The 27962-nt window shown below is 51.5% G+C and overlaps 1 protein-coding gene across 3 annotated transcripts in view; it reads left to right on the top strand.

Annotated features, from left to right (window-relative positions):
- Positions 1–27721, top strand: part of SRRM3 (serine/arginine repetitive matrix 3) — a 175553-nt gene extending 147832 nt beyond the window's left edge. For 2 of the 3 annotated variants that reach the window (XM_043499447.1, XM_043499448.1), the window contains 8 exons: positions 1117–1167; positions 1274–1378; positions 2686–2863; positions 19863–20207; positions 21798–22013; positions 23123–23260; positions 25809–25901; positions 27477–27721. In XM_043499447.1, the coding sequence (XP_043355382.1) occupies positions 1117–1167; positions 1274–1378; positions 2686–2863; positions 19863–20207; positions 21798–22013; positions 23123–23158 (931 nt within the window). In that variant the 3' untranslated portion in view covers positions 23159–23260; positions 25809–25901; positions 27477–27721. The remainder of the gene's footprint in view (positions 1–1116; positions 1168–1273; positions 1379–2685; positions 2864–19862; positions 20208–21797; positions 22014–23122; positions 23261–25808; positions 25902–27476) is intronic. The other variant, XM_038375813.2, reaches the window with a different exon arrangement.
- Positions 27722–27962: the final 241 nt, after the last annotated feature.

Raw genomic sequence — 27962 nt, 5'->3', positions numbered from 1 at the left:
TCCTCAACCCTGGATCCCCGCTCAACCTGGCCCACGTTTGTTCCGGGAGGCAGGGCTCCTGACAAGCCCTTCTCCCATTCCTGCAGGGGGTGAGGAGGGTTAGGCACCTTGCCTTGCCAAACCCATGGCCTGGCTTTGTGTCCGTACGCTGCTGCCCTCTGGTGATGGAAATATACACGTGGGCGAAAAAAGGGCACAGGAAAACTGGAGCGGGGGATAGAGTGGGTGGGGGTAGAAGAGTGAGATCCTGTCCTGTGAGCCGAGCCCATGAGAAAGGCCTCCGGCTTTGGGGTATCTGGCCGACTTGAGTCATAGATACTAAGGCCAGCCGGGATCCTGGCCATCTGATCTCCTGCACTGCACAGCCCGGGAGAGCCCCACAGTGATTCTGCGCCCAGCCCAATGCCTTCTGGTCGAGCGGGAGCATCTCTTTGGGAAAGACATCCCATCGCGATTTAAAGACCGCGGGTGATGGAGAATCCCAGTGAAACGGAGCCAAGGTTCACTGGCACGTGGGGCCCGGTGTTCAGCCAACCTGGGCTGCTCACTGGTTTAGCATTGAAACTGGTGCCAAACTCCCCCTGCATTGAAGGAGGTTTGCTTTGAATTTGGAGCGAGGGTGGGGGGAGGGTGTTTGAACTCAAAATTGAAAGCGGGGGTGGTGGTGGGGGATTGGAAACCAAAGCAAATCACCCAGTGCTGGAAATCACCAGGGCTGGGCCAAGGTAAACATGCACCCAACAGTTCAGTGGGGTCTCAGCCCGCCGAGTGAGTGAATCTGGCCGGGATCGTTTTAGTGGTGATGGGACCGATTCCCTGCTGATGTCAATGGGCAAAACGCCATTGACACCAGCAGAGAATTTGCCCCAGCGTGGGGCATGCAGCCTTGTCGGTCTCAGCCCACGTGCTAAGATGGGGATGGGCGTGGCAGGGATCCTGAGAGCCCCTCATCAGTTCTGTTATTCCCTTTCCCGGTGCAAGCCCCTGTGTGCACCCGTGCTGAGCGCCGCGCTTGGGGCTGGCCAGTTGGATGGCAGCTTGGAAGACAACCCCTCCCCATCCACACGCTGGGTCGCACGCTGCCGTCTGTGTTTTCAGTTCTCTGCTGTTCCGTAGGTCCCGGAGCCCCAAGAACAAAAGGAAAGAGAAAAACAAAGAGCGAAAGAGGTGAGGTTTCAGATGCAAGCCCAGGTGAGGTTTCAGGTGTGAGCAGGGCTTGATTTCTGGCCAGGTCCTTCACCCTCCTGCTCTCCCTCTTTCCTCTCCCTTGCAGATCCCCCAGCAACTCCCCAGCCCGCAGATGCCACAGGCAGAGCAGCTGCAGCTCTCAAAGCACTTCACTCTCATCAGATTACAGCCACTCCAAATCGCCGGGCCGGTAAGCTTGGTCCCCCAAGGAACCTTGGCCCATCCTGGAGGTGGGGGAAAACTCCACCTGTTGGGGGTGGACTTAAGGCAGCTCTGGGGTCAAGGGCTGGGAAGGGATGGGTGAGCAGAGTGCAGGTGAGGCTGTCAGAGGTGCGCATGAGCCTCGATGTATCTGTAGGCTCCCCCATTTTGACCTGGCTCTCACCGCCCCTTGTATTATGGGACGAGAAGATGGGGCCTGGTTCTGATCTCCCAGCAGCACGCTGCACCACCAGCCTGGCACTCCTGGGGGTTCTTTCTGAAAGCCCCAGCTCCTGGAGTCAGGGGGCGTTTCCAGCCCTGGCGGGTCAGGAGAAAAGCTTGGAAATGTGACTCCTGAAGGCTCCAAAACCAGACAGCAAATAAAGAGCCCAAACGGTTGGGTTTTTTTAAAAAAAAATCTGATTTTTACGCCAATCTCGTGATTTTGGGAGGCCTGACTCATGCTTTTGGAGCAGTCAGGGCTGAAGGAGTGACCTCAGTGGAGACCCAGTGACATAAAATGCCACAAGTGAGGTCAGAATCAGGCCCGCCTTGCGTGTATGTTGGTATGTGTGCGGATACATCTGTGTAGAGGTATCTGCATGTGTGTAACAGGATGGCCTGCGCCTTTAAGGGCCAGGCAGCTTTGGACCAGCCAGCCCTGTTCAATCAGTCCTGCCGTGGCCATAATTCTCTGCCTCTCAGCTGGAGGGGGAGGGACTAATGGGGTCATGTGACAGCCTGGTAAACACCTGGGCTTTAAAAGGGCAGAGGGCTCAGTTTGGGAAGGAATTACAGGGAGCATGTGGGTTGCTGTGGCAGGTCCTGAAGCAGGGTCTGGAAGGGCTCCAGAGAAGCAGCCAGGAGTCAAGGCTCTGTCCCAGAGCAGAGGGACTGGAAGGGAGCCCAGAGGGCTGGGGGTGAGCCCTCAGGTTGGGCTGAAGAGAGGCCCAGTGGGTGGAAGAACCTTTTGTTTGTTTGGCCTTTTCTTACCCTGGAAGGGTTTAAGGTTTAGTGAGTGACTTAGCCAGAGGGCTCAGCGAGGGCACCACCTCCAGCGGGGGTGGGAACCCATGTTGGAGGGGGAAACTGAGGCAGGGAGCGCCTGTAGCACCATGCATGGCCAGCAGAGGGTGCTGTGGGGGCAGCTCTGCCGGTGACTGTGTGTATGTGCATTATGCCGGTCAGCGAGATGCTCGCCTTCAGAAAGTACTGGAGCTATGCCAGCCTGCCGCTGCCCCCTCACTTCTCCTAGGAGCCCATCTGTGGACATCTGCCCTCCGCTTTCTCCCACAGACTAACCCCCAAGCACAGAGAGGACAGACACAAGCCCAGCAGCCTCCGCTCCAGCCGCAGCCCGTCCTCCTCTCGCACCTGGCACAGCCGCTCGGCCACACCGCACCAGAACGGGCACAAGGGCAGCGCCCAGAATGGCCGGCACAGCCATGGTCCCTCGGGTGAAAAACAGCAGGATGTATGTATGCTTTTCTGTTACCACGGTTTGCCCCCTCCCTGCCCTGCCTTCCTCCTCCCCAGCTCCCCCACCTCACCAACCTCCCCCCCTCATCATCTACCCTTCCCTTCTAGTCACTTTGCTCAGTGCTTGCAAAGCCGGGGCTGGCAAACCCAGCTGTGCCAGCTCAGCGATCCTGCAGGAGCAGCTCAGCTCTTGGCGTGGGGCAGGGCCAGAGGCCTGGCCTGTGTCTGCCGGACAGGCCGTGCCATGCACAGACCGAACCCTCCCGCCCCTCCACCCCATCACCATTGACATGGGCCCAGGCCCCGGGGGACTGGACAGGTGTGGCCGGAGGGGCGTGTGGTGTGGGTGGGAGCAGGAAGTGCTTTTCCAAGATTTATTTCCTGGTTTGCATCAAGATTTCCCAATAAACATCCCTGAGGGGAGCAAATAGCGGGGCTTTTCCAGCTGCCCCCTCTCCTCACTGACTCCTCCCAAGGGCACCGAGGAGGGGCGGGGAGCATTCAGTGCCATCTTCCGCCCTGGGTGGCACTTCCCGGTGGGCCCGACTGAATAACCAAGGGGTAGCAGCGTCTCTGATACAGGCGGTGAAACACCCTCCCCATGATGCTTCTGGGCGGCTGGCGTAGCCAGAATGGCGGAAGCCCTCTTAGGAAGGAGCTCAGCCGCAGTAGAGTCTGGGAGCTCGCTGTGGCAGGAGCCCTCCTCTCACATCCGCCGGGATCCTCCCCCACTGCCTTCCCCTCTAACCCCGCTCTCCGATCCTTCCCCATGGCCACACCCTGCAGCCATTACTCCATGAAAGTCAATGGAAGGAGCAAGGTCTGTGGCCGGTAGGTCTGGATGGCTAACCTTGGTCCTTCTGCATGAGCAGGGGCTGCAGAGATGTTGGCTATTCCCCCTGCGTCTGGGGGCTTTGTGCCCACTTTGGCTACAGCCTCCTTCCTCGTACAAAGCTTCAGGCCTTTCCTGAGAGCCATGGGGCCCTAGTACTTGGTAGGAAGCCTTGGTTTCTCTCTGTAGAACTCAATCCCTGGGAGCCTGAAAAAGTCAAGGGCGGGGGGGGGGGAACCTGGTAAAATCTGCAAAGCTTCTTGTATCTTGCTAAGACCATGCAAGATGGTGAGTCCCCCAGGAGCCTAAGCCAGGCCCTGCTCACTCAGACCTGGACCTGGCCCCAGGCAGAGAATCTTGGCTGGGGTTCAGGGTGAGTTTCATGTGGCTTGTGGGTTCTGCACAGGGTGGAGCCCTAAACTATAATTAATATTAATTTTATTATTGTATATACTTAATATAATCTACAAGTCTAAACAAAACAAAATGAGAAAGTCAAAATGAAACATTTTGTACCTTCTCAAAAGGAAATGAAACAGCCCAAACTATTTTAATGACATTTTAATGACATTTTCAACAGAAATCCAGATGTTCCTGCAAAATACTTTGATTTCAGCGACACTGCAGATTCTGACAGACCTGTTCTGTTGAAAATTTCCAACCAGCTCTGGTAGTTGCCCCCTGTGAGGCCGGGATAAATAGTGCCAGTTATGATAAAGCATTTCCGTGATCCTCATTTCACAGATGGGGAACTGAGATTAAGTGACTTGACCAAGGTCACAGAGACAACCTGTGGCAGTGCAGGGAATTGAACCTAGCTACTGCCCTAATATTACACCATCCTTCATTTGCCCCCCTCCAGTGCATGTGCTCCCCAGCTGAAATCTGGACCAGTCCATTACCATAGTGTTAGATCCCAGGGGCAGGCTCAACAGAATCCCTCTGGCATTTTGGCAGTGACTGGCTTGCTGTACACTGCAGCTGGACTTGACTGAGGCAAACGTATCAGTGCCAGACCCAGGGACAGGCTGGAATGCTTGACGGAGACTCCCACAGTTGCTGGATGGAAGGGTAAATGGTGGGGTTTTAAAATCTCCCCGGGGGACTTTAGAAAGTGGGCTTAGTGAAGTGACGACTCCTGAATTCTGACCTGTCTCTGCTCCTGATTTGCTAAGTGGCTTTAGGCAAGATGCTTAATCTTTCTGTGCCTCAATTTCCCCATCTGTAAAATGAGGGTGATGACCGACACTTGCCTGGAGGCTTCGTTATCTAGGGCCAGCTTCAGATTTCACCCCCCCAACCCCACTTTAAAGCCAGAGGATGTCCCCTGACGTTGGTGGAGTCGCTTTAGATTTCCATCAGTCTCTTTGAGGTCAGAATCCAGCCCTTAATGTTTGCAAAGTGCTTTGAGATCTTGTGATGAAAAGCTGTGTAGGAGTTGAGGATAGTTATAAATGATCCTTCATTATCCGCATCTTCTCTGGGGTTCAGCCCTCGGCGGGGGGGGGGCCCTTTGAGCTGCCCTGGGTCAGGAGTCACAGAGGCAAGTTCACACTGAAACGAGTCCTCTTGACTCAGTCAGGCCAACACAGAACTTAGCCTATGAAGCAAGAACACCCTTAGCACAGCCTGGCCAGTGTGTGGCTTGCACCGCACCGGGCATCCAGCAGTGTGTCCCTAGCACTTGCTGGCACGCAGAGCCTGAACAATGCTGCTGGAGGCACTGGGTCTGCCAAAGGCTGCCGGGCTACATCCCCCCCACCCACCCCCAGACATGGTCACTGAGCCCAGGCAGCTCCCTCCTGTGTCCTGGGGGCACTGGCCATCAAAGCGTGTGGCTCCCCTGGGCGAGGCACGAGGTGGGGGAAGGTCTCCCGGTGCCCAGAACCCAGCTCAGAGCTCAGGATACCTCTCGGCAGCGGATGGATGAGAAAACCGACAGAGGGATTTTGCTGGAGGGGCAGGCAGGCAAGCAATCTCCTTTCCACAAACCCAGACTCCTCATGCGGGGAACTCCCCAGCCGGCCCTTCGCGTCAACCTTCACTGGGACACCATCTGGGCGCAAGGAGGCTCCTTGCGCAGCAGGGCTGTATTTTCACCGCTGAGCCATTGGGTGCTTCTGGGGTGCCCGGGTTCATTGAGCACCTGCTGGGAAGGGCTGTTCTGTGCTTTGGGATCTTACTGCTTGAGGGCCGAATTTTAAAACTGGCTATTGCAGGTTTTTTTGTTTTGTTTTTCTCAGCTAATCTTGGAATCCAAATTGCTTCAGCCCATTAAACCCCAGCCAGGGTTGTGTGAAACAAATCCCCAGGTGCTTCTGAGACAGAACCCCAGCTGCCAAGGGCTTGTCTGCCCACATCACCCAGGGCCCCATCCTGTCAGCATGCTGAGCACAGGGCTCCTGTTGAAGCTGAGGGGAGGGAGCCTGCTCCATCCTCAGGCTGGAGTGACCAGCCATGGCGGCTGACAGGCACGCATGGGGCCCCAGCACCTCACCTGGATTTATCTCGGACAGGCATGAAGGGGGTTTAAACTAACAAAAAATCCAGCCCTTTCCTGTTAGAGCCAAGTATGGAATGTCAAAGGCGGCTGGGTTAGTGAGATGGGCCTGAGTTTGGAGCCAGATCTGGGGATCTGTTTGGGCCCAGTATAAAGTTTGGACCTAGACGCCCACTTTGGGTGATTGGTCAGAGAACCACGGTTTAGACACAAGCCCAGTGTTAAACAGCTGTGTCTGTCTGTATGGCCCCAGTCTCAGCTGTCCGAGGGCCGAATGAATCCTTCGGGTTGCTGGCAGTTTCTGAGGAGCTGATGTTCTCTATGGATCTCCTCTCACTTACAGCTATGTTACACTACTGCCTTCAAAGCTTACCCCAGCTTGACCAAAGACTCAGTACCAGTGTAATTCATGCACATCAGGCGCCGTGAGCCTGTTTGAGATAACTGGATGTATTCTGGGTATTTGAGGTTCGGGTAATCGGAACTGAGCTGATTTCTGTGGCATTGGCGTGAAGCCCTAGTAAGTCCCTTGAAGTCAGTGGCGCTCTGAGTGTGGAGCCAGTGTAAGCAAGACCAGAATCAGGTCTCTTACAACTGGGCCAGGATCGCATTTGAGACCATATTTTTCTGCCCTATGAGATGAGCTACCTCTGGTGAAGGAGCGAGTTGTGTGAAGACTGTTTGCTGGACAGGGACCTCCAGACCAATCAGCTGCTCAAGGCAGCATATGTCAAATAACCGAGAGACGAATGCATTGAGCTAACGAGCAGATTTGAATCTGTTTGCAGATTACTGTGTGGCCAGGCACAAGGGAATGCTGCTGCTGAAACAAATCGGCATGTGTAGGCCTGCAAACTGCCTCTCCCTCGTCCCCAGCATCTACCCAAGAGTGAGCAAGCTATGGGCCTGATCCTGCATGGGGCTAGGTGTTCTTACCACTTCAGAAGGATCTCGTTCTCTGTAATGCAGACAATCAGAACAGTAGGCCATGTTCCCTTTGCAGGCACATGGCGAGCTATTTACACCAGGGACTCGGTCGCAGTGCACAGGCGATTGGTTTGGTCCGTACCTTGCACTAGTGCACAGATCTGTACTAGCAACATTGTGGCTCACTGCTGTGGATTCAGAACAGATACCGGGCCTCATCCTTGTTTAGACCCAGCTCTCACAAGCTTCCTTCTGGGCTTCCTTCCTGCACTGTGCCAGAGAAGCACAGCTGTTGCCGGGGATCGCAGATCAGAATTTGGTCTGTGATGTAGCGGGGGCTTGATCCATTTGTTGCTTTGAAAATTAGGATCAAGGCCTGACGCTGAGGAGGACTGGAAAGCCAGCCTGTGCTGGAGCCTCAGGGACCCCACAGGGATGGATCCAGGCTTTCCCAGCAATTGCTACACCTGGCCAGCAGGGACTGCTGTGGCATCAGCGGTGTTTCATCTATGCGCTGCCCCCCCCCCCCGACAGCGCCCAGCCAGCATAGAGAAGGGGGAAGCAACTTGACCTGAATACAGAGGGGTGGGGAGAGGGGCAGAAGAGGGACATAGAAAACAGGGTGGGGGGTAGGAGTAGAAGGGCTCAGGCTAAGATAATGGGGTGGAGGGTAAGAAACAAGGACAGAATGGGGAGCTTGCTCTAGCTCTGCCCCTACAGCCCCCCCAATACTCTTGGCTCTCCCCATCCCCAACATGCTCTCCTGTCTCTCTGCTTCCCAAAGAAGTATCCCTCCCCCATAGTCACCCCCGATTCCTTCCAACCCCCCTGCTCACTATTGGCTTCTGACCAGGGCTGTGCCCATCCACGCTGCAGCTGTGGGATGCAGGGCCGAGCTGCTGCCTCCCCCCACCTGTCCCACTACTGGGGCATCCCAAGAGGGAAATCGGGGACTGTGTCATGTCACAGAGGAGGCTGCACAAAGCCTGGCAGCTCTACAAAGGGAGAGGCTAGTGCAAGACCTTGCGCCATTTGGATAGCAGGAATTTGTGCACACAGATCCCTTTGCAAGCGTGGGCCCCTACCCCCTTTGTTGGTCAGCGAATGTCTCACGCTGCCTGGTTTCTATCCAGTGCTTCGTTCATTAGTACTTGGAAAATAGGCTGTCTTGACAGCATCCATTGCACACAACATTCACCAGCCAGCTGCCTCAAGCACATGCTCCGCTTTAGCCTCCTTGTCCACCTGAGTTGGGGTGGGGGGGTTGATTCCTGACTTTAAATAGGAAATAGCCCAATAGTCAGGAATAACTAGTGAGCAAAGCACTTCTCGATACAAAGGTTTGGACAAATGGCTGTTTGTAAGGATTCTGGGCCTCCCACAGCAACCCTCTGAATACTCAAGAGCAATGAATGAGCTGATGTAAATCCCAGCAAACAGAATCCAGCACTTCCAGTTGCAAAAATATTTGCCCATGAAGGGAGATTTTGCGCTTCCACCAGCTCTGCCTTCCGTGTGCCTGTCCTGAATTGCCAGCTCTGATCATTTTATTGCAGGTCTCGTGCTATTTGGAGTTTTTCTTAAAACCCCACCTCCTGGAGTCATGTGATTATGAGAGAATCATAATCTTTGGTTTTTTTCTTAATAAGTTTCTAGCCCTCCTGGTTGTGGAAAAATGCTTGAAAATGTGAAACCTAAAGGCTCAGAGAAGAGACAAATAAAAATAATAAAAAATCCCTAGCTCTTGTATAGCACTTTTCATCTTTAGATCTCAAAGCACTTCATAACGGTGGTCAGGGTCATTATCCCCATTTTACAGATGGGGAAAATGAGGCACAGTGAATGGACTTGGCCATGGTCACTGAACAGCAGTCAGGAGTTGAATTGGACCTCCAATCCCATGCCCTATCCATTAGGCAACACTGCCTTTCCTCAGAAAGAGCACCACATTTATTTATTTAAAAAAAATCTCATGGCTTTTTAAGCCAATCTCATGATTTTAGATGGATCTGACTCTTGGGTTTTGAGTATTTTAGTTGGCAGTATTGCCTATCATTGAGGAACACCTCCACCCTTACAAAAAGATGCCCCTCCACCCCCAGCAGAAGGCTTTAATGGAGGGAGCTGATCAGAAATTTTCCATTTGAATGATTTTTGACGGAAAATGTAGTTTGCGCAAAATCAAAATTTTCTGGAAGAAAATTTCCATTTTTCCATCAAGAAAATGGAACCAAAATATTTCATTTTGGGTTAGTTCGCCCAAAGGTTTTGGTCTGTTGAACAGATCCAAAATGTTTCATTTTGAGTCAGTTCAGCATTGAACAACAGCATTGCCTCATGGGACTTGTAGTTCAGGATATCTGAAGAGCCTGTTCTCTCCTGTGGGTCAGGCACCCTGGCTAGACTGCGTCTTCCATGATGTAACATAGTTTCTCCTCTTATTGAATGGTGTGGTGCATCATGGGAAATGTAGTCTGGCCATAGAATCCGGCCCATAGAGGAGAATGGGCATGTCCCATCCAAACTCCAGCTCCCATGAGGCAATGCGGCACACTAGGGAAATGCCGGTTAATGTTGAACTGACTCACAACGAAACAGTCTGGGTCATTTCAACCAACTGCAAGGAAACATCTCAATTTGGGAACATCGGAACGTTTCATTTCCACCAAAACTGCTGAAACAGAAGCATTCGCCATTTCCAAATTGGCATTTTTCAGAACATTTCAGTCCAAGAAAAATGTCCATATTTTTCAGCTTTTTGTCCAATTTGGGACAAAAACAAATGCTGAAGTATCGGAATTATCCACAGGACAGAAATCCCCCTTTCCACTCCGCTCTAGTAACAGAGAACTTTGCTTTAGGACAGGTTTCCCCAGGGATTTCTGGCCAAGGGGGCTTCTCCCAAGGGCAGTGCTCAGAGCGCCACCCTGAGCCAGGGAGAAGTGTTCTGCCTTTGAACTCTGAACTGTGCTTTCAAGCTTTGCACCAGAGACCTCCTTTTTTGCCTCCTGTATCAGGATGCTGCCTGATCAAAAGTCTGTCCAAGTCAGATGTCTCTGCATTGACTTGGTCGGGCTTTGGGACAGAGTGGAAAGAGCTGGGATTGATTTCCTGCTCATTCTGTAACAATCAGGATGTGATGAGATGGCTTTGGAGATCTTATTGCATGGGGCGGAGAATGTGTATAGTAGCCTGAAGAAAATGCAATCCTACGGCTCTAGTATATTTTGGCAATCAAATTTTACATTTTCATATTCCCTTTCCTTTCCTTCCCTCCTCCCAGTCCCCAACTGCCTTCGAGGCTAATTCCCACTAACAATCATGTTGCCCAAACCAGAGATTTCAGTCCAATTCCTGGAGCGGCTCTTTGATTTCTTCTATATTGTGGGAGTTTTTTTTAATATGGCTTATTTTTATTATGATTCTGCTTCCCATCCCACAAGCACCCCTCCCCCCAATTCACAAACCCATGGTGCTTTATCGATTGTCCTTAGTCTTTGTGAACCCTTCCCTGAAATCCCAACCCCCCGGATCAAAGGTCCCGTGTGGATTTAGCAAACTGCTGACCATGTCGTTTGGATAACGATGCAGAGATTACCAAAAAGAGCCCCCCATCTCTGTGTCCCTTCGTTGCTGCCCCATCATATCAGAGTCACGGCTGAATAAGCACGAGTTCCTTTTGTTAACAAGCGCTGGCTGTGCCTTTCTCCGACAACTCTCTCTCTCTCTCTCTCTCTCTTTTTGGTTTGTTTTCTTTTTAATCCCATCTGTGTTTTTCTTTAGCCTCCTGTTTGAAAACGGTAATATACAATTCCATTTCTTGCTCAGCAGAAGCAGGGCTAAGGGGGAGGGAAGGGTAACTGAACGTGCTTTTTCCTTGTTTAGTTTCCTTTTTTAAAAATCATTGATTTATTTTCCCTTCGTGACGTACAGAAATGCAAACTCTATATTTCTCTATTTCTTTTCCTGTCGTTGTTGTGTCATCCTAGAATTTCTTTGCTTTGCTGTGTGTTAATGTGGAGAAGGAAAAAAAAGCAGCTGTTATCTTAATAGCCACAACCGTTGAACATTGTATTTCCATCCCCATATTTTGAACAGAGAATTTAAAAGGGAAGACAACTGTGCAGATAAGAAAAGTCGCTGGACTTATTTCCAAATTCAAAATCTAGCCCCCTCCCCCACAAAAAACATATGTCCTTTTCTTTCTGCTGTCAAGGCACAAAAGTCAGTAACGAGATCTAATTAGTCTTGTTATGTATTTATTTATTTGTATCGTGGTAGCACCTTGGAACCCCAGTCATGGACCAGAGCCCAACTGTGCTTGGCACTGTACAAACTCAGAACAAAAAGACAGTCTCTGCCCTAGTTCTGGAACAATTTGTAGAGTGTGGGTGCTGAGAGCCATTGAACCAAACTGTAAACCCTGTGTAGGATGGAAATGAATTCAAGTCGGTTTCGAGCTTAGCCCCACAGTCACAGGGACTAGAACCTGACAGCTGAGTTTCTCATGAATTCGCAACTCCGGGACCGGAAGCTTTAACCCAAGAGCATAAGCTTTAGGGTAACATCATAAGAGTTGGCCACATTACGTGCTTTGGTGGAGTGGGGCTTGACACCTCTACTACTACATCATCCACCAGGCAGCATTGCTCATCCTTCAACCCCAAGAGAACAGTCAGGGAGCTTGGAAATAGGGAGTGACTGGGTACGTTTCTTGAACTGTGTATTCACCAAACCCAACCCCTAAAATTAGTCTGGGAGAAATATTGGCCTGTCGGGGGCAAACAAACAATATTGTCAATGTTCAGGTGGAGCTGACTTCCCTTTTAAGTGGACCATTCACATTTTCATCCCATCCTTTCACTCTGGTTGGCTTCCCTTCCCTTCCCTTCTCTCTCTTTTCCTCTCTCCCATACTCACTCTCTGCTATCTCTCTCTCTCTCTCTTTTTTTTTTTCCTGTGGGCCACTCCTAGCCTACCCCAGTGCCCAAATAACCCAGTAAACCTTGACATGTTCTGCCTTCATCCGTTGCTTACTTGCATGCTCTTTGGGACTTTGTGATGGTACGTAGAGACTTTAAAACAGAACAGAAGCGCTGCTATTTAGAGGGCTGGTTGAACCACCAAACGAACCCCCAATACGGCTGCCTCGTTCACCCACTGAACAAGATCAGTGAAAACCAGACCAATGCCAACAAGCCAAACCAGTTCAGAACAAAGCAAACTTGATCACAAAAGGGTCTAAATCACATTACTAAAGAGTCATTGTCTTTTTCCCATTCTGCACTCCAAATGTGGAGTTTATTGTTTTCTTTTTTATTATTGCATTCCTGTCACTGACAAAGCAGAAGGTAGGTATTTTGTCCGCCTCTGCACGTTCACTTCTGCAGATCAGCCTGTTGAAAAGCACCGTAGCTTGATTTAATGTTATTCTCTCTCTCTCTCTCTTTCTCGCTCTCTCTTTTTCTCTTTCATTTTGTCTTTTTGGTGGCTCTGTATAATTTTTTAACTTGTATTATTTTTCCCAGTTAGCTACAAAGCCATGCTCTTCTTTCACTTTTTTTTTTGTCCATGTAATTTTTTTTCTTTCTTTCTTTCTTTCCTTTCCTCCTGCCCCTTTTCTTGTTCCGTTGTTAGAATGCATTTCTGTGTGTTTTAGCCCTCCAACTTTGTGTTTGTTTCCATAAATGGTATAATTCTGTCTAGTCAATTTGATTTCCTCTGTGATTTTTTAGGGGCTGGGTAACAAGACAAACAAACTTAATGACAAATAGAGACAAGACCAAACGAAAAAGGACCAGCGATTCTAATGATTATTCCAGCCTGTTTATTTCTTGGGTTATTGAAAGTTTAGGAAGTTTAGATCATTAAGGGGGACGGGAGAGAAAATATAGAGATGTTCACCTTTTTGTCATCTTCTAATCAGCCTCTTGTTCCATTTGTGATGTCTGGCTCAAGCTAAGAAGCAAAGCAAGAAGCAATTTTGGTTGGACTTGGTCTTGATTCAGCAAATCGTACCTATATGGAAAAACACTTAAATACATACTTAACTTTAAGCACCTGTTTATGTCCCATTGACTTTAGTACATGTGCATAGGTGCTTTGCTGAATTGAGGCCAGAAAGCATGTTGTAAATGATGGGCCTGATCATGCAAATACGGGGGTGGGGAGGATGCCTTTCAAAGACACACACCTAGGTTCCCAAACTGGTACTGCGGTACCTAGCTGATTGCCAGAAGTGACCAGCCTCCCAGAACTCCCCTTCACTACTATGGGAATGAGCCAGGTACCTACGTATGGCTTCATGAGCCCTGCGTTAGGGGCTCGTTTTTGAAAAGCTTGGCCGTGCTAACTTAGCACAAGAGTGAAATTCACGGGACCAAAACAAGGCCTTACAATTAGCGCTTACAGGGACGTAATGCATGCACAGGGTCGATGCACAAGGGTGAATTTCACCCACCGTGCTTACCACTGTTAGTAGCCCACCGCCTGCTAGGAACCACATGTCTGCGGGGACTGGGTTCTAAGCCTGGGGAGAGGTATTCCAACCCCTCCCAGCCCCTTAAGGCATTGTCAACTTAATAAGCATCCTCACAAATGGAGCCTGCTCACTGTTGACTTTGAGCTTCTCTGGTTAAATGTTACAATGTTGGTCAATTTTGCTTTTATTCCTGACAATGCATTTTAGGATGACTCTCTCCACCACTCCCAGTGCTAGCGGAGATAACAAAGAAACCGATACAGACAGAGAGAGGGAGGTAGGTCTGGAGGGTAGCTATAGCTCAACAAGCAGACCTGCAGTTTCTCTCGCTCCCTGTCTTGGTAAAGGGTCAAAAGAACGGAAATTAGTGCACGGTCATTTTCACTGTTACAAGAGTGTAATTGGCCAGAGCCTGACCGAGCCGCTCAGTGTCAGCTCTGCAGAATCCTGGGAGAGCATGCTAGGAAGGGAAATGAAGTGGGCTGTGTCTTCCCACCCAAGTACGCAGTTACTGGGCACTGGATGTAATTGCGGTGTATGTACTCAGTAGCCTGAATCAGTGGCTACTGTCCGCCCAACCTGGGGGAGTTAGTCCCCACAGCAGCTTATTAAAGGAGCCCTGCCACATCCAGGTACATTTTAAAGGTGGGGTGACTTTCAGTCCCATCCTGTATATCTTCCCCAGAGCCTCGCTAACACTCATGAGCTTTCCCCAGATTCCGCTTCCCAGCCCTGCTAATTACCAGTTTGCTTGCAAGGAAATTTAAGCGCGTCCCTTTTACAATACAACTTTTTTCTCCTGCCTGGGTCACTTCTCTCATCCCAAGTGCTGGGGGCACCAGCATACCCATGGCACCGAGCTGTGATGTCCCAGACAAAATTCAGCTGGAAACCTTGAGCAATGCTGCTGCCTATGGCCCATCTAAACCCTACCTATGTGAGTCCCTGAAAGGCAGGCTGCACATGCAGAAATTGCCCTGATTCCACCGAGGCACAGTCCTGTTATTGTACATGGGCATCTTAATCAAGTCACCCAGCTGTGCAGTTGAGGTCTGAGCCAAAGCTCATTGAAATCAACAGGAGCTTTATCATTGACTTGAATGGGGAGAGAATGGAGCCTTCGGGTCCTCGGATCAGAACTAAATCTGTAGCACATAGCTACGGCCCAGATCCTTAAAGGCTGCAGCTTTTGACAGGCGTTTACGTGGTGTGCTGCTCAGCAGTGCGACTCTTAACTGACTTAGGAGTCTAAGTTTCATTGTCAAGAGTGATGTGGGTGCCTAAGTCTCATTTCAGTGGGAATTAGGCACCCAAATCCCTTAGAAATCTGGGCCTGGGGCTCCCAAATCACTTAGGCACAGCGATGCTGAGCAGAGCCACTCCTAAACACCTTTTGAAATCTGGGCCTATGTGCCGATTTGGGCACCCAGGTGTGGAAGCAGGTGACCTAACTCAGAAACCTAACGGTAAAAACTGGCCGCCTGGTCTGAACTAGGTAACTAGAGCAGAGATCTCCACTTTGAATGCGCTATGTTCACCTGTAGATAAGCACCTCTCCCGTCAGGGAGGAGTTGGTTGTTGTTGTGACGGGGGTGTAGATTCATAGCTGCTAAGGCCAGAAGGGACTATTGTGATCACCTGGCCTGCCCTCCCCCCCCGCACAGCACAAGCCGGAGACCTGCCCCAAAATAATTCCTAGAGCAGAGCTGTTAGAAAACTATTCCATCCGGATTTAAAAATTGTCTGTGATGGAGAATCCACCAGGGCTCTTGGGAAATTGTTCCCTCGGTTAATTACCATCAGTGTCAAAAATGTCAGCCTTAAGTGTCTGAATAAGTGTGAAGTGGGGCTCAGTCCTGTAAGAACGGCATACGTTTTCCATCTGTGCGCAACAGGTTCGCTCAACCGTCTGAGCAATGATCATGGATGTTTGCTTCCCCAGTGCAGCCGAGAGGATTGCTACAGGTCTCAACGCTAGCCACTTGTGCGCCATTGTGAGTCGCTTAGTCCAGGACTGTTGCTTGCAGTTTTGATTCGCTATGACTGTTGTTACTGTTCGTTTTGTCTGAAGGTGCTGAGATGCCAGGGAAACTCCTCGGCCAGGGACGCCCCCAGGACGTGAGATAAGGTCAGGGACCCCATGATGTGGGGCACAGGGGGAATCCTCAGATGTAGACACAAGGTGGAAATGCAGGAACAAGCATCCCTGGGCTGTGACACTGAGGAGCTGGGGGTGAGGAAGGATAAATCATGGGGGTGAAGATGTTACAAAGCCCCTGGGCAGGAGAATCTGACCTGGGAGGGGAGTGGGTGTCCTTGAGCCAGAAGATGAGAGTGGAAATGCTCATGCAGTGAGTCAAGGGCATGTCGCTGGGTGATTATACCTCCCTGTGCCCGGTTTGCAGTTGTTCTGGGTTTGAAACGTCTGACTGCATGATGTTCCTTCCCTTGGAGTGCTTATGAATGTAGGAGCCTAACCTTAAGTACCAGGCTGGGTCTTTCAGAGGAGCCCCAGGGAGTTAGGTGGTTGCCCAAATCTCACTGGAATCCAATAGGAGTTGGGCACCAAAACCCTTAGTTGGGCACCTTGACCCCCTTGGTATAGCATAGGAACGATTTCCTGAATCTTGGCAGCTAGAGGAAAGTGGGACTGGGAGCAGCTCTGAATAGGAGGCCACTTGGATTTAGGAGCCTAAAGTTATATTAAGGGGCCCAGGTTTCCAACGGGCAGCCAGCCTTTTTCCGTTGTGAATTCCAATGGTCTCCAGTCAGTGCCACCTGCACTGGAATCCATGTCAGTAAACTCCCCTCACTACACCCCCCGTGCTGGCCGGCCCAGCACAGAAGAGCTCCGGGAGACAGATCCTCGCCCGTAGGACACAATGTCTCCCTAGCAGTGTGGAGACACTGGGGCGGGGTGGGAGAAACTCGTGCAGCCGAGTCTGATCTGTAGGTAAAGAGAGGACGTCAGTCTCCAGAGCTGCCTACCAGGTACCGCTCAGGCCAACCCAATTCCCCTTTGAAGAGGCTGCAAACCACCTTTAGCATTGGTTAGGGGGATGCTACAGCCTTTCCCATGGCAGCGCTAGGGCTGGGTCCTGCCCCACCGGGCAATCAACTTTTCACTCTCGGGCTAATCTCTAGCCAGCAATGGCCCCAAATCTGTTCGCCGCAGCTGGGACTCTCTGCTTAGCCAGACCTAGGATTGTCATAGTGTACGATATTATGGCCCTTGTGAAGTCCCAGGGCTGGAATAGCAGGGGGCTAATCCAGGTCCGATGCGAGGTGCTGGGGCAGAGCTGGGTGGGGTCCCAGCGCCAGAGCCACAGGCGGGGCTTCAGATCAGAATTACAGTGCACAGGCGGCTTGGGTAAGTGCAGCTCTGAATCCAGCCAGGGGCACGGATCCGTTATTCTCGTCGGCCCTCTAACCCCCCGGCGAAGCTAAGGATAAACAGCAGCATGAACTGTAAGGACGTATGGCAAGCGGCACTGGTGAGAATGAAAGTAAGACATGTGACTAAAACAATTGTGTTATCAGGTGTGACTTGGTAGAGAGCACTACTGCAACAGGGAGGTGAAAATCCAGTAAAGGGAAAAAAGCACGTGAGAGTGGGGCAGTGTTAAGGGTAGACTTAGGACCCCTCTTTGTGCCCCAGTTTATTAGCTCAACCTCTTTTCAATGGCCTGTGGCTGCTCGAAGGAACAGGCTATAACTACTTGCAGGGATTCTGGAGATACTCAGCCTCACCCAGCTGATCCGAAGCCCACTGAAGTCAGTGGGAGCCTTTCCATTGATTTTAATGGCCCATGATTTTGCTCTTTTCCCCTTGAAGCAGTATCAGCCCTAAGTTCCTATAATTGGAGTGGGGTTAAGATACATGCTAGGTGAAACATACAAACATTTGTTTCAGAGTAGCAGCCGTGTTAGTCTGTATTTGCAAAAAGAAAAGGAGGACTTGTGGCACCTTAGAGACTAACAAATTTATTTGAGCATGAGCTTTTCGTGAATGAAGTGAGCTGTAGTTCATGAAAGCTTATGCTCAAATAAATTTGTTAGTCTCTAAGGTGCCACAAGTCCTCCTGTTCTTTTACAAACATTTGTGTGACTTAAAATAGTCTATATCTGTGTGATTCCCGGGGCAGTGTGCACTGACAGTAATTAGAAGGAACCATTGCTAGGTTCTATTGTCAGCATATCACACGCTTCCACGGGTTGTACAAATGGGCAGAGGATAAAATAGAAGCCCAAGAGCCAGCCACTCAAGTTGTGTGGTCTAGGGGAGTGAGCATAACCGCTCTGCACCTCAGTGTCCCCATCTGTGGAATACTGCTGAGCTCTCCCAAAGGAGTCTGACTCAGCTAATGCTTATACAGTGTCACTAGAGCCCTATAGGCAAGCGAACCCAACAGGCGGGGATGCCATGAACAGCATGGCAGCACAAGACGACTCCGTTTATTGAGTCACTTTATTTAGTGGGGTGCATTAGGCTGATCCCACTGTCTTTTGTAGTCGAAGGCTAGTTGAGTTGTCGGCCAGCACTGGGCAGGGCAGCTCAGTCGCCAGCGGGTGTCTTCACCCAGCTGGAATGAAATGAAAAGACAGCTCCACCCACGGTTCCAGACAGCGTCAGCGGCTTTTTCTCTCGCTTACATTGATTTAAAACCAGGGGAGACAGTGCCCCGTTTCCCCCCATTCGCTTTGCTGCGGTACTGTGAGGGCCCAGAAGCTAGCCCTTCCTGTGCAAATCCGTGTGTATATTTCATATCCAGCCACAGTGATTCCATGCAAGATGGGATTCTAGCTGACATGCAGGCTCACACCAGATCATAGCTAAGAGTCAATGTGAAATTGTACTGCTTTCTCACAGGCCTCTCTTGTGCCACTTGGGCCATTGGCTAGATTCTGGAATATTACCACTGGGGGGAAAAACTTGCTGGTACCACTTCCCTACTGCCCCGCTCCCATCCACACCATGGGATTTCATTGCCAAGAGTGTCCTTGAGAATTTCTTATAGGCCTTTGCTGGATCTGGCAGACCGATACTGTGCTATTGAATGGGTGAAAGTAGCAGGGCACTGGGTGAAATATGCAGACTCTAAAGGCTTTGAACTCAATGTTTTTAAGTAAAAGCCGTCCAACCAACCAAAAACCGGGGCTCCTACGCTGAACTTGCTTACCAAACAAAGCAGAGCTGATGCAAATGCAAATCCAGCTAGAGTTGGTTTCTCACATGGTTGATGTTTCCAAGGCCTAGGAGAAGTGAGTTGTTTTGTTTTATTTCTCTTCTTTCTCTCTCTCTCTCTCTCTCTCTCTCGTTCTCTCTTGCATTTTTGTGAATCTAATGATGCACTTATATTGCCCCGCTTTTCCCTTCTCTTCATACCTTACCTACTAAAGGAGGAAATGCCACTTTTTTGGTAAGTGGATGTTAACCAAGAGGGACTTAAAAAAAAAAAATCAGAATTTAACAAAAAGGAAAAAAAAATGGAAGCAGAAAGCAGGAGTCCATGTAGAGCGCTGATGAAAACTCAGCAGGGCTCTGCACTCACAGATAAAAACAGTTTCCCAGGAAGAGTTCAGAAACCATTCGTTTATTCAGTAATGACGACATTTGTGGAGTTTTCTTTTCTTTTTTTTTTCTTTAATGTTTCTCTTCCTTCTTTTTGTTTTTTTATACTTTCCCCCCCCCCCCCGCCCCACTCCGCCCCCATTACCTCCCGGCCCCACCCCTCGCCATCTTTCTGTGCTGTCTTCCTCACACCTTGGTTTGTTTCACCCAAACACTATGTATAAGACCTACCACTCCATTCCTTCCCTCAGCCCGTTTCCCTTCAACATCCCGGTTTGGTTTGGTTTTTTCCTCATTAAGTCCAATTTATTTTCCCCCTCCAACCTCTCTTATTTATTTTTTTTTTGGTTCGTTTGGTGTTTACACACAGTTTTATTTTGGGGGTTTTTTAAACTCCGTTTCAGATGGTTTTTCATTTGAAGTCTCCCTCCCTTCTTCCAGTTTTTGATTTATGGATTTCTTTTGTGTTTTGCATGCGGAGATTTGCATGAGCTGCATTGTTGAGGTCGAAAGGCTGAGCAGGAGGGCAGATTCAGAGTAGAGTTCTGTGTAGCCTGCCTTATGCAATGTGCATTGACGTTGTGAATTGCACTTTTGGCTTGGGGTTCCCCTTTAAAGACCTCTCTCCCCTTCTCTTCTCTTCTCTTCTTTCCTCCCCACCCGTTTTCTTTCTTCCCGTCAGAGGCTGGACTCCTACGTCCCCTTCTCCCAGGGGGCATGTCAAGACCGGCCGCCATCCCCCCGCTCCAAGGGCGGCAGACGCGGCCCCAGAAGCCCCCGGTCGTGTCGCCGGAGAAAGGAGGCCGATGCTCCGGAGGGGACAAGTAACCTCCACCGACGCCGCTCCCGGTCCGCGTCGCTGCACAAACACAAGGGGAGGAGCAAGGCCAAGGCCTTGGCCCAGAAGGAGTCACCCCACTCGCTCAGCCACACCGACTACAGCAGCGATTCGGAGGGGTCGGCCTGCTCACACCCCTACCCGGCGGCGCGGGGGGCGGAGAAGAACCATGGGGCGCACTTTGAAAAAGTAAGAGTCGGGCCATGAAGGGAGGGGCCCCGGAGACCTCAGAGCCCAGTTGCTGCCTGCAGGGCTTGATCCTCCACCCATGAGGTCAACTGGTGTTTCACCCTGGATAGCTGGGTTCAATTCTCTGCCCAGCCATAAACTCCCTGCACTCCCTTGGGTGTCTCGTTGCCTTTCCGGGCCACAGTTCTCTGCCTGTCCAATGTGTCTCACAGCAGGAGCCGAGTAAAGACATTAAAGCATGCGAGAGGTGGAGATGCCATGGGGAGGAGGGCTGTGATAGAGAGAGAGACCAATAAGCAGAGGCCTTTGAGCTAACAGGGCCCCTTCTGATGGCGATGATGTGATCGCCCCAGCACCCAGTGTTCACTGTGGGGCAAAGTTTGACTGGCAGGCTGGGAGCAGCGCAGAGAAGAATGGTGGAAATGATCCTGGCACTGGAGGGACTGGCTTCTGGGGTTCCACCCACTAGGCAGAGGAGCTCCTAAAGGGGAGATGTGAGTGCAGGTTACATGGCTCCAAAGGGCATTCACACCACGATTGCTCCGGCTGGGTGGGAGCATTAAGGAAGGGGAAATGTAGGCTGGATAGCGGGCTTTCATTGCACAGGACTCTGGCCCAGTGAGTGGGACCCCCTCCTGCCTCGCTCTTATCTGCCCTGTCTATAGATTGGAAATGGTATTGGAACAGGGCCAGACCGAGAGATGCAGGTTTCAGGTGTGCACATTCCAGGTTTGCAGGGAAACGCGCCTAAAGGAGAAAAGCTGCTTCCAGTTTATTCTCTTCTGCTCTTCTTGTGGAGCACATGGTCAATCCCCTGAGAATCAGGGATCAGACACTATACACTGCAACTCAAAACCACTGTAGCCTCTGTTTCCCAATACTTGGAAGACAGGTATCACCAGGCTGTATCAGACCATTGGTCCATACAATCCGTGTCCTCACAGTGGCTGGTGCCAGATGCTTCAGAAGAAGGTGCTAGAAACCCCTTAGTGGACAATTGTGGAAAATCTGCTCCTTGGGGAAGCTTCTTCCTGACCCCTGAAGTGAATGGTTGGCTTATGCCCTGAAGCATGAGGATTTGTATCCCTTTCACAAAACTTTGTCCCATCTAATGGAACTGTTGAGGTCCCTGTTAGTTTATATGACTGTCTCAGACTTTTTGCATCCTGCTAAACTTGGCCTAAGTATTATCTTGTGGCAGTGAGTTCCATAGGTTAATTAGATATGGTATAGGGAGTGCCTTGGCAGCAGAAGTAGTCATTCTACTAAGAATAAAATTAGTCCCACATTAGTCCATTGATGGGCACCCTAATTGACACAGTCATGTGGGGTCACTGAATGTTCATGGCCTGATTTTCAGAGCACCCAAGGGTCCCATTGACATCATTTGGCATTATGGGTGCCCAGCACTTCTAAAAATCAGGCCCTAACTGTTGTTGCTCCTGGATGCCCACGCCACAATTGTTCTCAAGGGACTCAACTGGAAGTGGGGTAGGGTGTTCCAGTCTCCTTGGAAACATGGTGGAGGCCAGCGGGTGACAGTGAGTGGGGCGAGATAGTGACTGACTGGCTGATCCAATGGTCTTGCAGGGTAAAGGACAGACACCACCGGGGCAGGCCAAACAGCGGCTCCCAGTCCCCTGTCAAGCACTCCAGGCACAACTCCGAGAGAAGGAAGAGCCTGTCCCAGAGCAGCTCCTGGAGCTCCAGCGGCTCCCCAATCCAAATCCCGGTCACGATCCCGGGAGAAAAAGACCAGCACGGAGCCGGAGCCAGTCTCCATCGCAGAAAAAAAAACTCAAGCAGGTGAGGCCCAGCAGCACACATCCCCCCAGACAGGATCACGGGGTGGGGCGGCCACATGGGCACAGAGACACACTGGCAAAGGCATAGGTCAGGATGCCAGCAGACACTTCGGCACAGATAGGCACCCAGCCAGTGTTCGCACAAGGACACCAGCACACACATGGGGTCAGATGTACCCATGGGAGACATGTGCCTTGCGCACCAACCCATCCAATCAGGAGAGGCTTGAGTAAATAAATGTGCTTTGTAACGATGGCCAGAAGGGCAACAATCTCTGTCAGACCAAGGTGAAGGAAACCACTTCCTTCACTGGGAATGTCGTTTTCTCTCCTCTGTACATGCTCATCAAGGGCTCCAGCCCTCCTGGTTGAGCTCAGTGGCTGGGGTAAGGAGGGCAGGAAGAGAGATACCAGCATCTCTAAGAAGATCAGCACCCAAACCACAGAGAGCTTAATGGATCCGGCAGAGGGTGGTGAATTGCACCCAGAGATCTGAGGGCAACCGGGGCAGCCTGGGGCACACAAGGGTGACCACCTCATGGAGATGCTGCCACATTCTGCACTAGCTGAGGCTGCTGCGTGGTCCCCAGGGCTAGCCCCATTGCAGCCAGCCTGCCCACATGTCTGGGTGTAGATACGCACAGGTGGACGAGCGATGGAAGCCCCATCTCGTGGGACAGTCAAAGCAAAGCAGACAGAATCCTGCACTGGCACCTGTGAGGTGGACTAGATGGGACCGAACAGACCTGTTCCAGCGCCAGCTCTTATATGACCCATGGAGTCATGTGTGGTCACAGCTGTAACCTGAGCTAACATGGTGTAGCTCCTTGTCTTGCCCTAGTGGCTAGACAAGGCAAGGGGTTTATGAGTCTGCTACTGCCTCCAAACTACCAGCGCTGTTCCTTTAGCTCAGCCAGTAGAGGCTTGTTTTTAACTCCACAGGTCCTGGGTTCCATTCCACACAATGATCCACCTATGGGGTCAGCATGTATACACAAATGTGGACTCACACCGACACAGATCACACAGGACATATGTATAGGCCTGTAACAGACATGCGCGCACACCACGATGCATGCAGCCCAGCTAACATGTGTGGTTTGGATCCAGAGAGAAAGACCACGAGCCCCGAACACGGCACAGTGACACGGATCCTGCCCGGGCCAGGCGCCGCTCCAGAAGCTATTCCCCTATAAGGAAGAGGAGGCGTGACTCTCCCAGCTTCATGGAGCCCAGAAGAATTACAAGGTAGCTCCCACGGTGCAGGGGCTCAGCTCTGGCTCAGCTCAGGGGTTTTACTCATTCACAGATAGCCTCAAACCCCCAGTGTCTGCCCCAAAAATGCCCTTTGCTCCTCTGCAAAGACAGAGCCCAGGTTGCTGCAGCTGGTCAGCGAAGGGAGAGTTAATTCAATCAATTTCCCTGGTGTTAAAGGTACACTGCCTTGTCTACACTAGGCTGTTAATGTGTTAGCTAGCACTGTCCAAATCCTAGTCTAGACAACGCCCCTGTGGTGAACCTTGGGCCCCATAGTATATAGATAGATGAGTGTGTATGGGGATAAATAGATAGATAGATACCAACATTACAAGCTTCTAAGATCCTTCAAAATAAATAAATACATGTTTTCTTTTATTAACATTTTATTTATATTGTAAAACAAAAGATCCTGCCCCAGATCTGTTTCTCTCTTGCGCTGTAAATGCAGAATCTCCCTCTCTTTGAAATTAAACAGATCTCAGTCCTAAATTCCAACCTGGGCAATAGTTAATCTGAGACCAGACCCAGTTTGAAAGACTAGAACCTTGTTCAGAGCTAGAAACTTAAACCTCAAATTGAGATTTGCCTTTTCTAACCTGTTTCTTTCTAGCTACTGTCAATTGTGACATTAATATTTGGACAACTGGATTTATGGAAAACCAGCCTTGGGTCACATGGTGAGAATTGTAGCACAAACTTACCGTGACAATTAGACTCGAGGGCTTAAGAGGTGGAGAGGATAGGAAAATTAGTACCAATGCAATGAGCTAAAGTGTTCTGTGGATTTCTCCTATAGCGTTTTCTGTATATGAAGTCACGGAATACATGATGGTGTAAATGCTGGTGTTATTGACCCCTGTAACTCACTGTGGCTTTGCTATGTTAGAGTAGTGCAGTCCTGCCTACTATGGGCCAATTCCCTGCTGATGTAAATGGGCAAAACACCACTGAAGTCAAAGGAGCTTTCACCCATTTGCACCAGCAGGAAGCTTGGACACATAACTTTAGAGCACCACATGCCATCACAGGCACACAGGCCCCAGATGTTCCGGGGCTGCTTGGCATTACACAAGTGGTGGGTTGCAAGGTCAGGGTGATGAAGCAAGTCAAATAGTTACTGCCAAAAGAGAAGCAGCTGTGTTGCAAGCTGACACCACTGGAATGGAGGTAAACGGAGCAGTAACTTGCTTTCCCGCACCTGTGATGCGTGCGATATAATCGTGTTACTGCCATGCAATCAATGCCATGGCTTATTGATACAGTACTGTACAGCACCCACCTTGGTTCCCAGCCCGCCCTCCCCCCGCAGGTGTAATTAAGCCATTGTCTTGAAGTTGCCTTTCAGAGCTAATGATTTTTTCCTCCATGAAGGGGCGATACTGGAAGGGTGCTCGATGGGTTGATTTCGCAGTGTGTGAAACCTGCAGGGCCGGGTTATGAGACAAGAATAGATGTAGCGCCCCATAAAAAAGTGCTGTATTTCAGTGCCCCTGGGAATGTGGGATGCCCAGTGTCCTGTGACTGGGCTGTAATGGCATCAGCCACTGGAGGGTGTAGGGGTGGGGTGATGCACTGGCATCGTCCCTTTCCGTGAATGCTAGAGCACTCAGTCCTACTCTGCCAATCACCCCAGACACATGCACTGCTACTGCTCCTTCCCTGTCTCCCATATGGCAAGACATAGGATCATCAGAGGCTGGATAGGATAGGATCATCAGAGACGGGACTTGGGTGGGGGCCCCACAGTGTTAGTGGATTCTAGCCCTGGTGCAGCCTTGCCCAGCCACATGATTTTATTACCAGTCTCACAGTGCATGGTTGTTTCTCTTAAAGCCCAGCTGCTGGAGTCCTTTGATTACATTTTTTTAAAAAAGGGACTCCTAGCCCTTCCGCTGTGGGGAAAAAAGCCTAAAACCATGACCCCCCCCCCCCCCCCCGAAGGCATAAAACCCAGACAGCAACTAAGCAGCCCCTGACATTACTGTAGTCACAATTGTGTGAATTTTTTTTATCTCATGATTTTGAGGGTGGGACTTGAGTCCTGATTGTTTGGGGTTCGGCTAGGCTGGAAGGTGGATTTGAGCAGGAAATGGAGCAGTGGGCCCCAAATAAGTAGTGGAAGGGTGGTACAAGGGTTAGCACATGAGCCTAGGATTTGGGATCCCTGCGCTCAGTTCCCTGCTCTGCCCCAGGGTTTGCTGTGGGACCTGGGGCAAATCAGGTAGCTGCTCTGTGCCTCAGTTTCAATTCTGTAAAAATGGGGAATAACAGCCTGGCCCTGCCTCACAGCGGTCCTGCAAAGCTGGCGATGTGCCTAGAAACTGCAGGGAATGTGGGCGTGGGGGACCACATACATCCCTAAGATAGAAACACGAGATGATGCTTGGGGCCTCTTGCTTGCAAAGGAGCACCAAGCCCCCTCTACGGGAAGATTCAGCAGGCGCCTGGAGCGTCTTTGTTTGCATCTCGAGCCCCGGGGTTTTTCTGACCTGTTCCTCCCCGCCTCCCTTATTGATGCCAACCTCTCCTTTTCCAGCCCGTCTCAAGGTTCCTCTTGGAGAGCGTCGCCACGGGCCTGGTGACCATGGTGCCCAGGACCCCGCTCCCCGCGTCTCCCTGAATGCACCGTGTGAGCCTTCAGCGCTAAGCGCGTCTGTGCCGTCTGTCTCACTCTGTCGCTCCCACTAACACCACTCACCGGGGCGGGCAGTGTTCAGAGGGCAGGGGAGGGAGGGTGCATCTGGGGGCTGCCAGCGCTGGTTTGGTGACATTCACTCCTTCTTCCTCACCGGTTTTGCTGCCTGCCGTAGCCCTAGCCCCAAGTGGCCTGAGCCTGCGAGTGCCGGGGGCAGGGGGCGATGGACTCTGTCTGAGTGGGCTTCTGGGGCCAGCATCCTGGCTCCCTGCCATTGCCTGCTGCAGAGAGCCTTGCAGCTGAGGGGCTAGCCCCCTAAGCCCCTCCCGCCGGAGCTGCCCTCTGAGTCTAGGGTGGGGCGAGGCGTTGTTGAATGGGGCTGAGCCAAGGAGAGGGGCTACGCGTGAGGTGGGGATTGTGCTGGGGGGAGTCCAGCTGAGGAAGGGCGTAAGGTTCATGGGGCAAGGTGATGAGGAAGTGGGGGGGGGGGGTTGGAGGGCTAGTAGGGCAGGTTTGGGGGACCCCTAGAGAAAGGCCCCTGGAGGCCCCCAGGAAAGGACAGGGGAAGTCACGAGAGAGCATCGTTGCAGGTGTCTGGTGGTCAAGGAGCCATTGGGGGAGTGTTGGAGGCCACAGGGGGGAAGATTTGGGGGCCTTAGGATCCATGGGGGAGGACTTGGGAGGGGGCCACAAAAGGTACCAGGGAGCTGTGGGGTCAAGAGATCCACTCCGACAGGAAACCCGCTCTGGCCTCACCTTCTTCTTTCCCTCAGTTCTTAGCTTCCCCTTTGTTTCTCTTCCCCTCTCACGTCTGGTTTCCTTGCAGGGTGCCCCCCGGGCACTGGCCCTGTCCCCGTCCCCCAGGCACCTGGCATATTGAATGGGGGCAGGGAGAGACTTTACCCACCTGACCCTCCCCTTTGGGCTGGGGGAGAACCCAAGGGCAGGTTGTTCTGCCCCCCCACACACACAAGGGAATTACCCACTAATCCCTAACTTCTGGTTTTCAGCAGCTTTAACTCTTTGGTGTCGGGGGGAAAAAAAAACAATGCTACAATTAACCTTTCTCCCTGCTCTTAGTAGCCTCCTAATCCAGGACTAACACCCAGAGGCCATGGCTTGGGCACTGTGGGGGCAGCCAGGGGGGCTGGCAGTGGGGTTTGGCGAGAAGATTAACCCAGCAGGCAGCTCATGCCTCTGCAAGGCAAGGTGTCAGCCATGTTCCCTAGCAGCAGCACCTTATAAAGGAGCACCACGCTCCCCCACGCCCCCCCCCCCCCCGTTCAAGCCGCTCTGGAGCCAGGCCATGAAATTCTGTTATTTTGGGCAGAGTTCTGGCCCAGAGCTGGCCTTGGGTCCGGCCCCTTGAGCCAGGACATTTGGATCCAGATCTGAATCTAAACTTGCCCATTGTTTGGAGGGGGGGTAAATGTGGGGCTCAGCTGGCACTAACTAATGCCCCCCACTCCTCTCAGCTTCCCCCTCTGTGTTCAAGCCAAAGCCCAGAACCAAATTCAATTCACTGTCTTGCTGAGCCTGGCCCTGACTCAGTTTCCCTTTCATTTGCAGTGCCCGCAAGCGCCCGATCCCCTACTACAGACCCAGCCCTTCCTCTTCCAGCTCCCTGAGCAGCTACTCGTACAGCCGGAAGCCACAGCCGGAGCTACGACAGCTACAGTACCAGCCGGGCCGGACTCGCAGCCCCCAGAGCCGCTCTCGCAGCCCAAGCCCCAGCCCCAGCTACAACAGCCACAGCAGCTCGGAGAGTGCGGGTTCTGAGCCAGCAGCAGGCATGCCCCTCTCTCTCCCCCTTTCACCCTGACCCCGTTGGCTCTAGGGCGCCCAGGCCCCATCCGTCCACCGGCCTCCGTGCCCACCCCTCTCACACCCGCTGGCCTGCTCCTTCCAGCACATCCTCGCCTTCTCCTTGAAGAGGGCGAAGGAGCCGCCAGGTGAGACCCTCCAGCCCGGGAGCTGAGACGGCTGATCGGGTGGGGAGGGGAGGTCTGGAGGGGCAGCTGTGGCAGCTGCCAACAGCTGGAGCTTGAGGCTGAC

This window comes from Dermochelys coriacea, chromosome 17, assembly GCF_009764565.3.
Source record: "Dermochelys coriacea isolate rDerCor1 chromosome 17, rDerCor1.pri.v4, whole genome shotgun sequence".
Taxonomy (NCBI): domain Eukaryota; kingdom Metazoa; phylum Chordata; order Testudines; family Dermochelyidae; genus Dermochelys; species Dermochelys coriacea.
The sequence above is the reverse complement of the archived record's forward strand: the minus strand, read 5'-3'. Positions and strand labels throughout refer to the sequence as shown.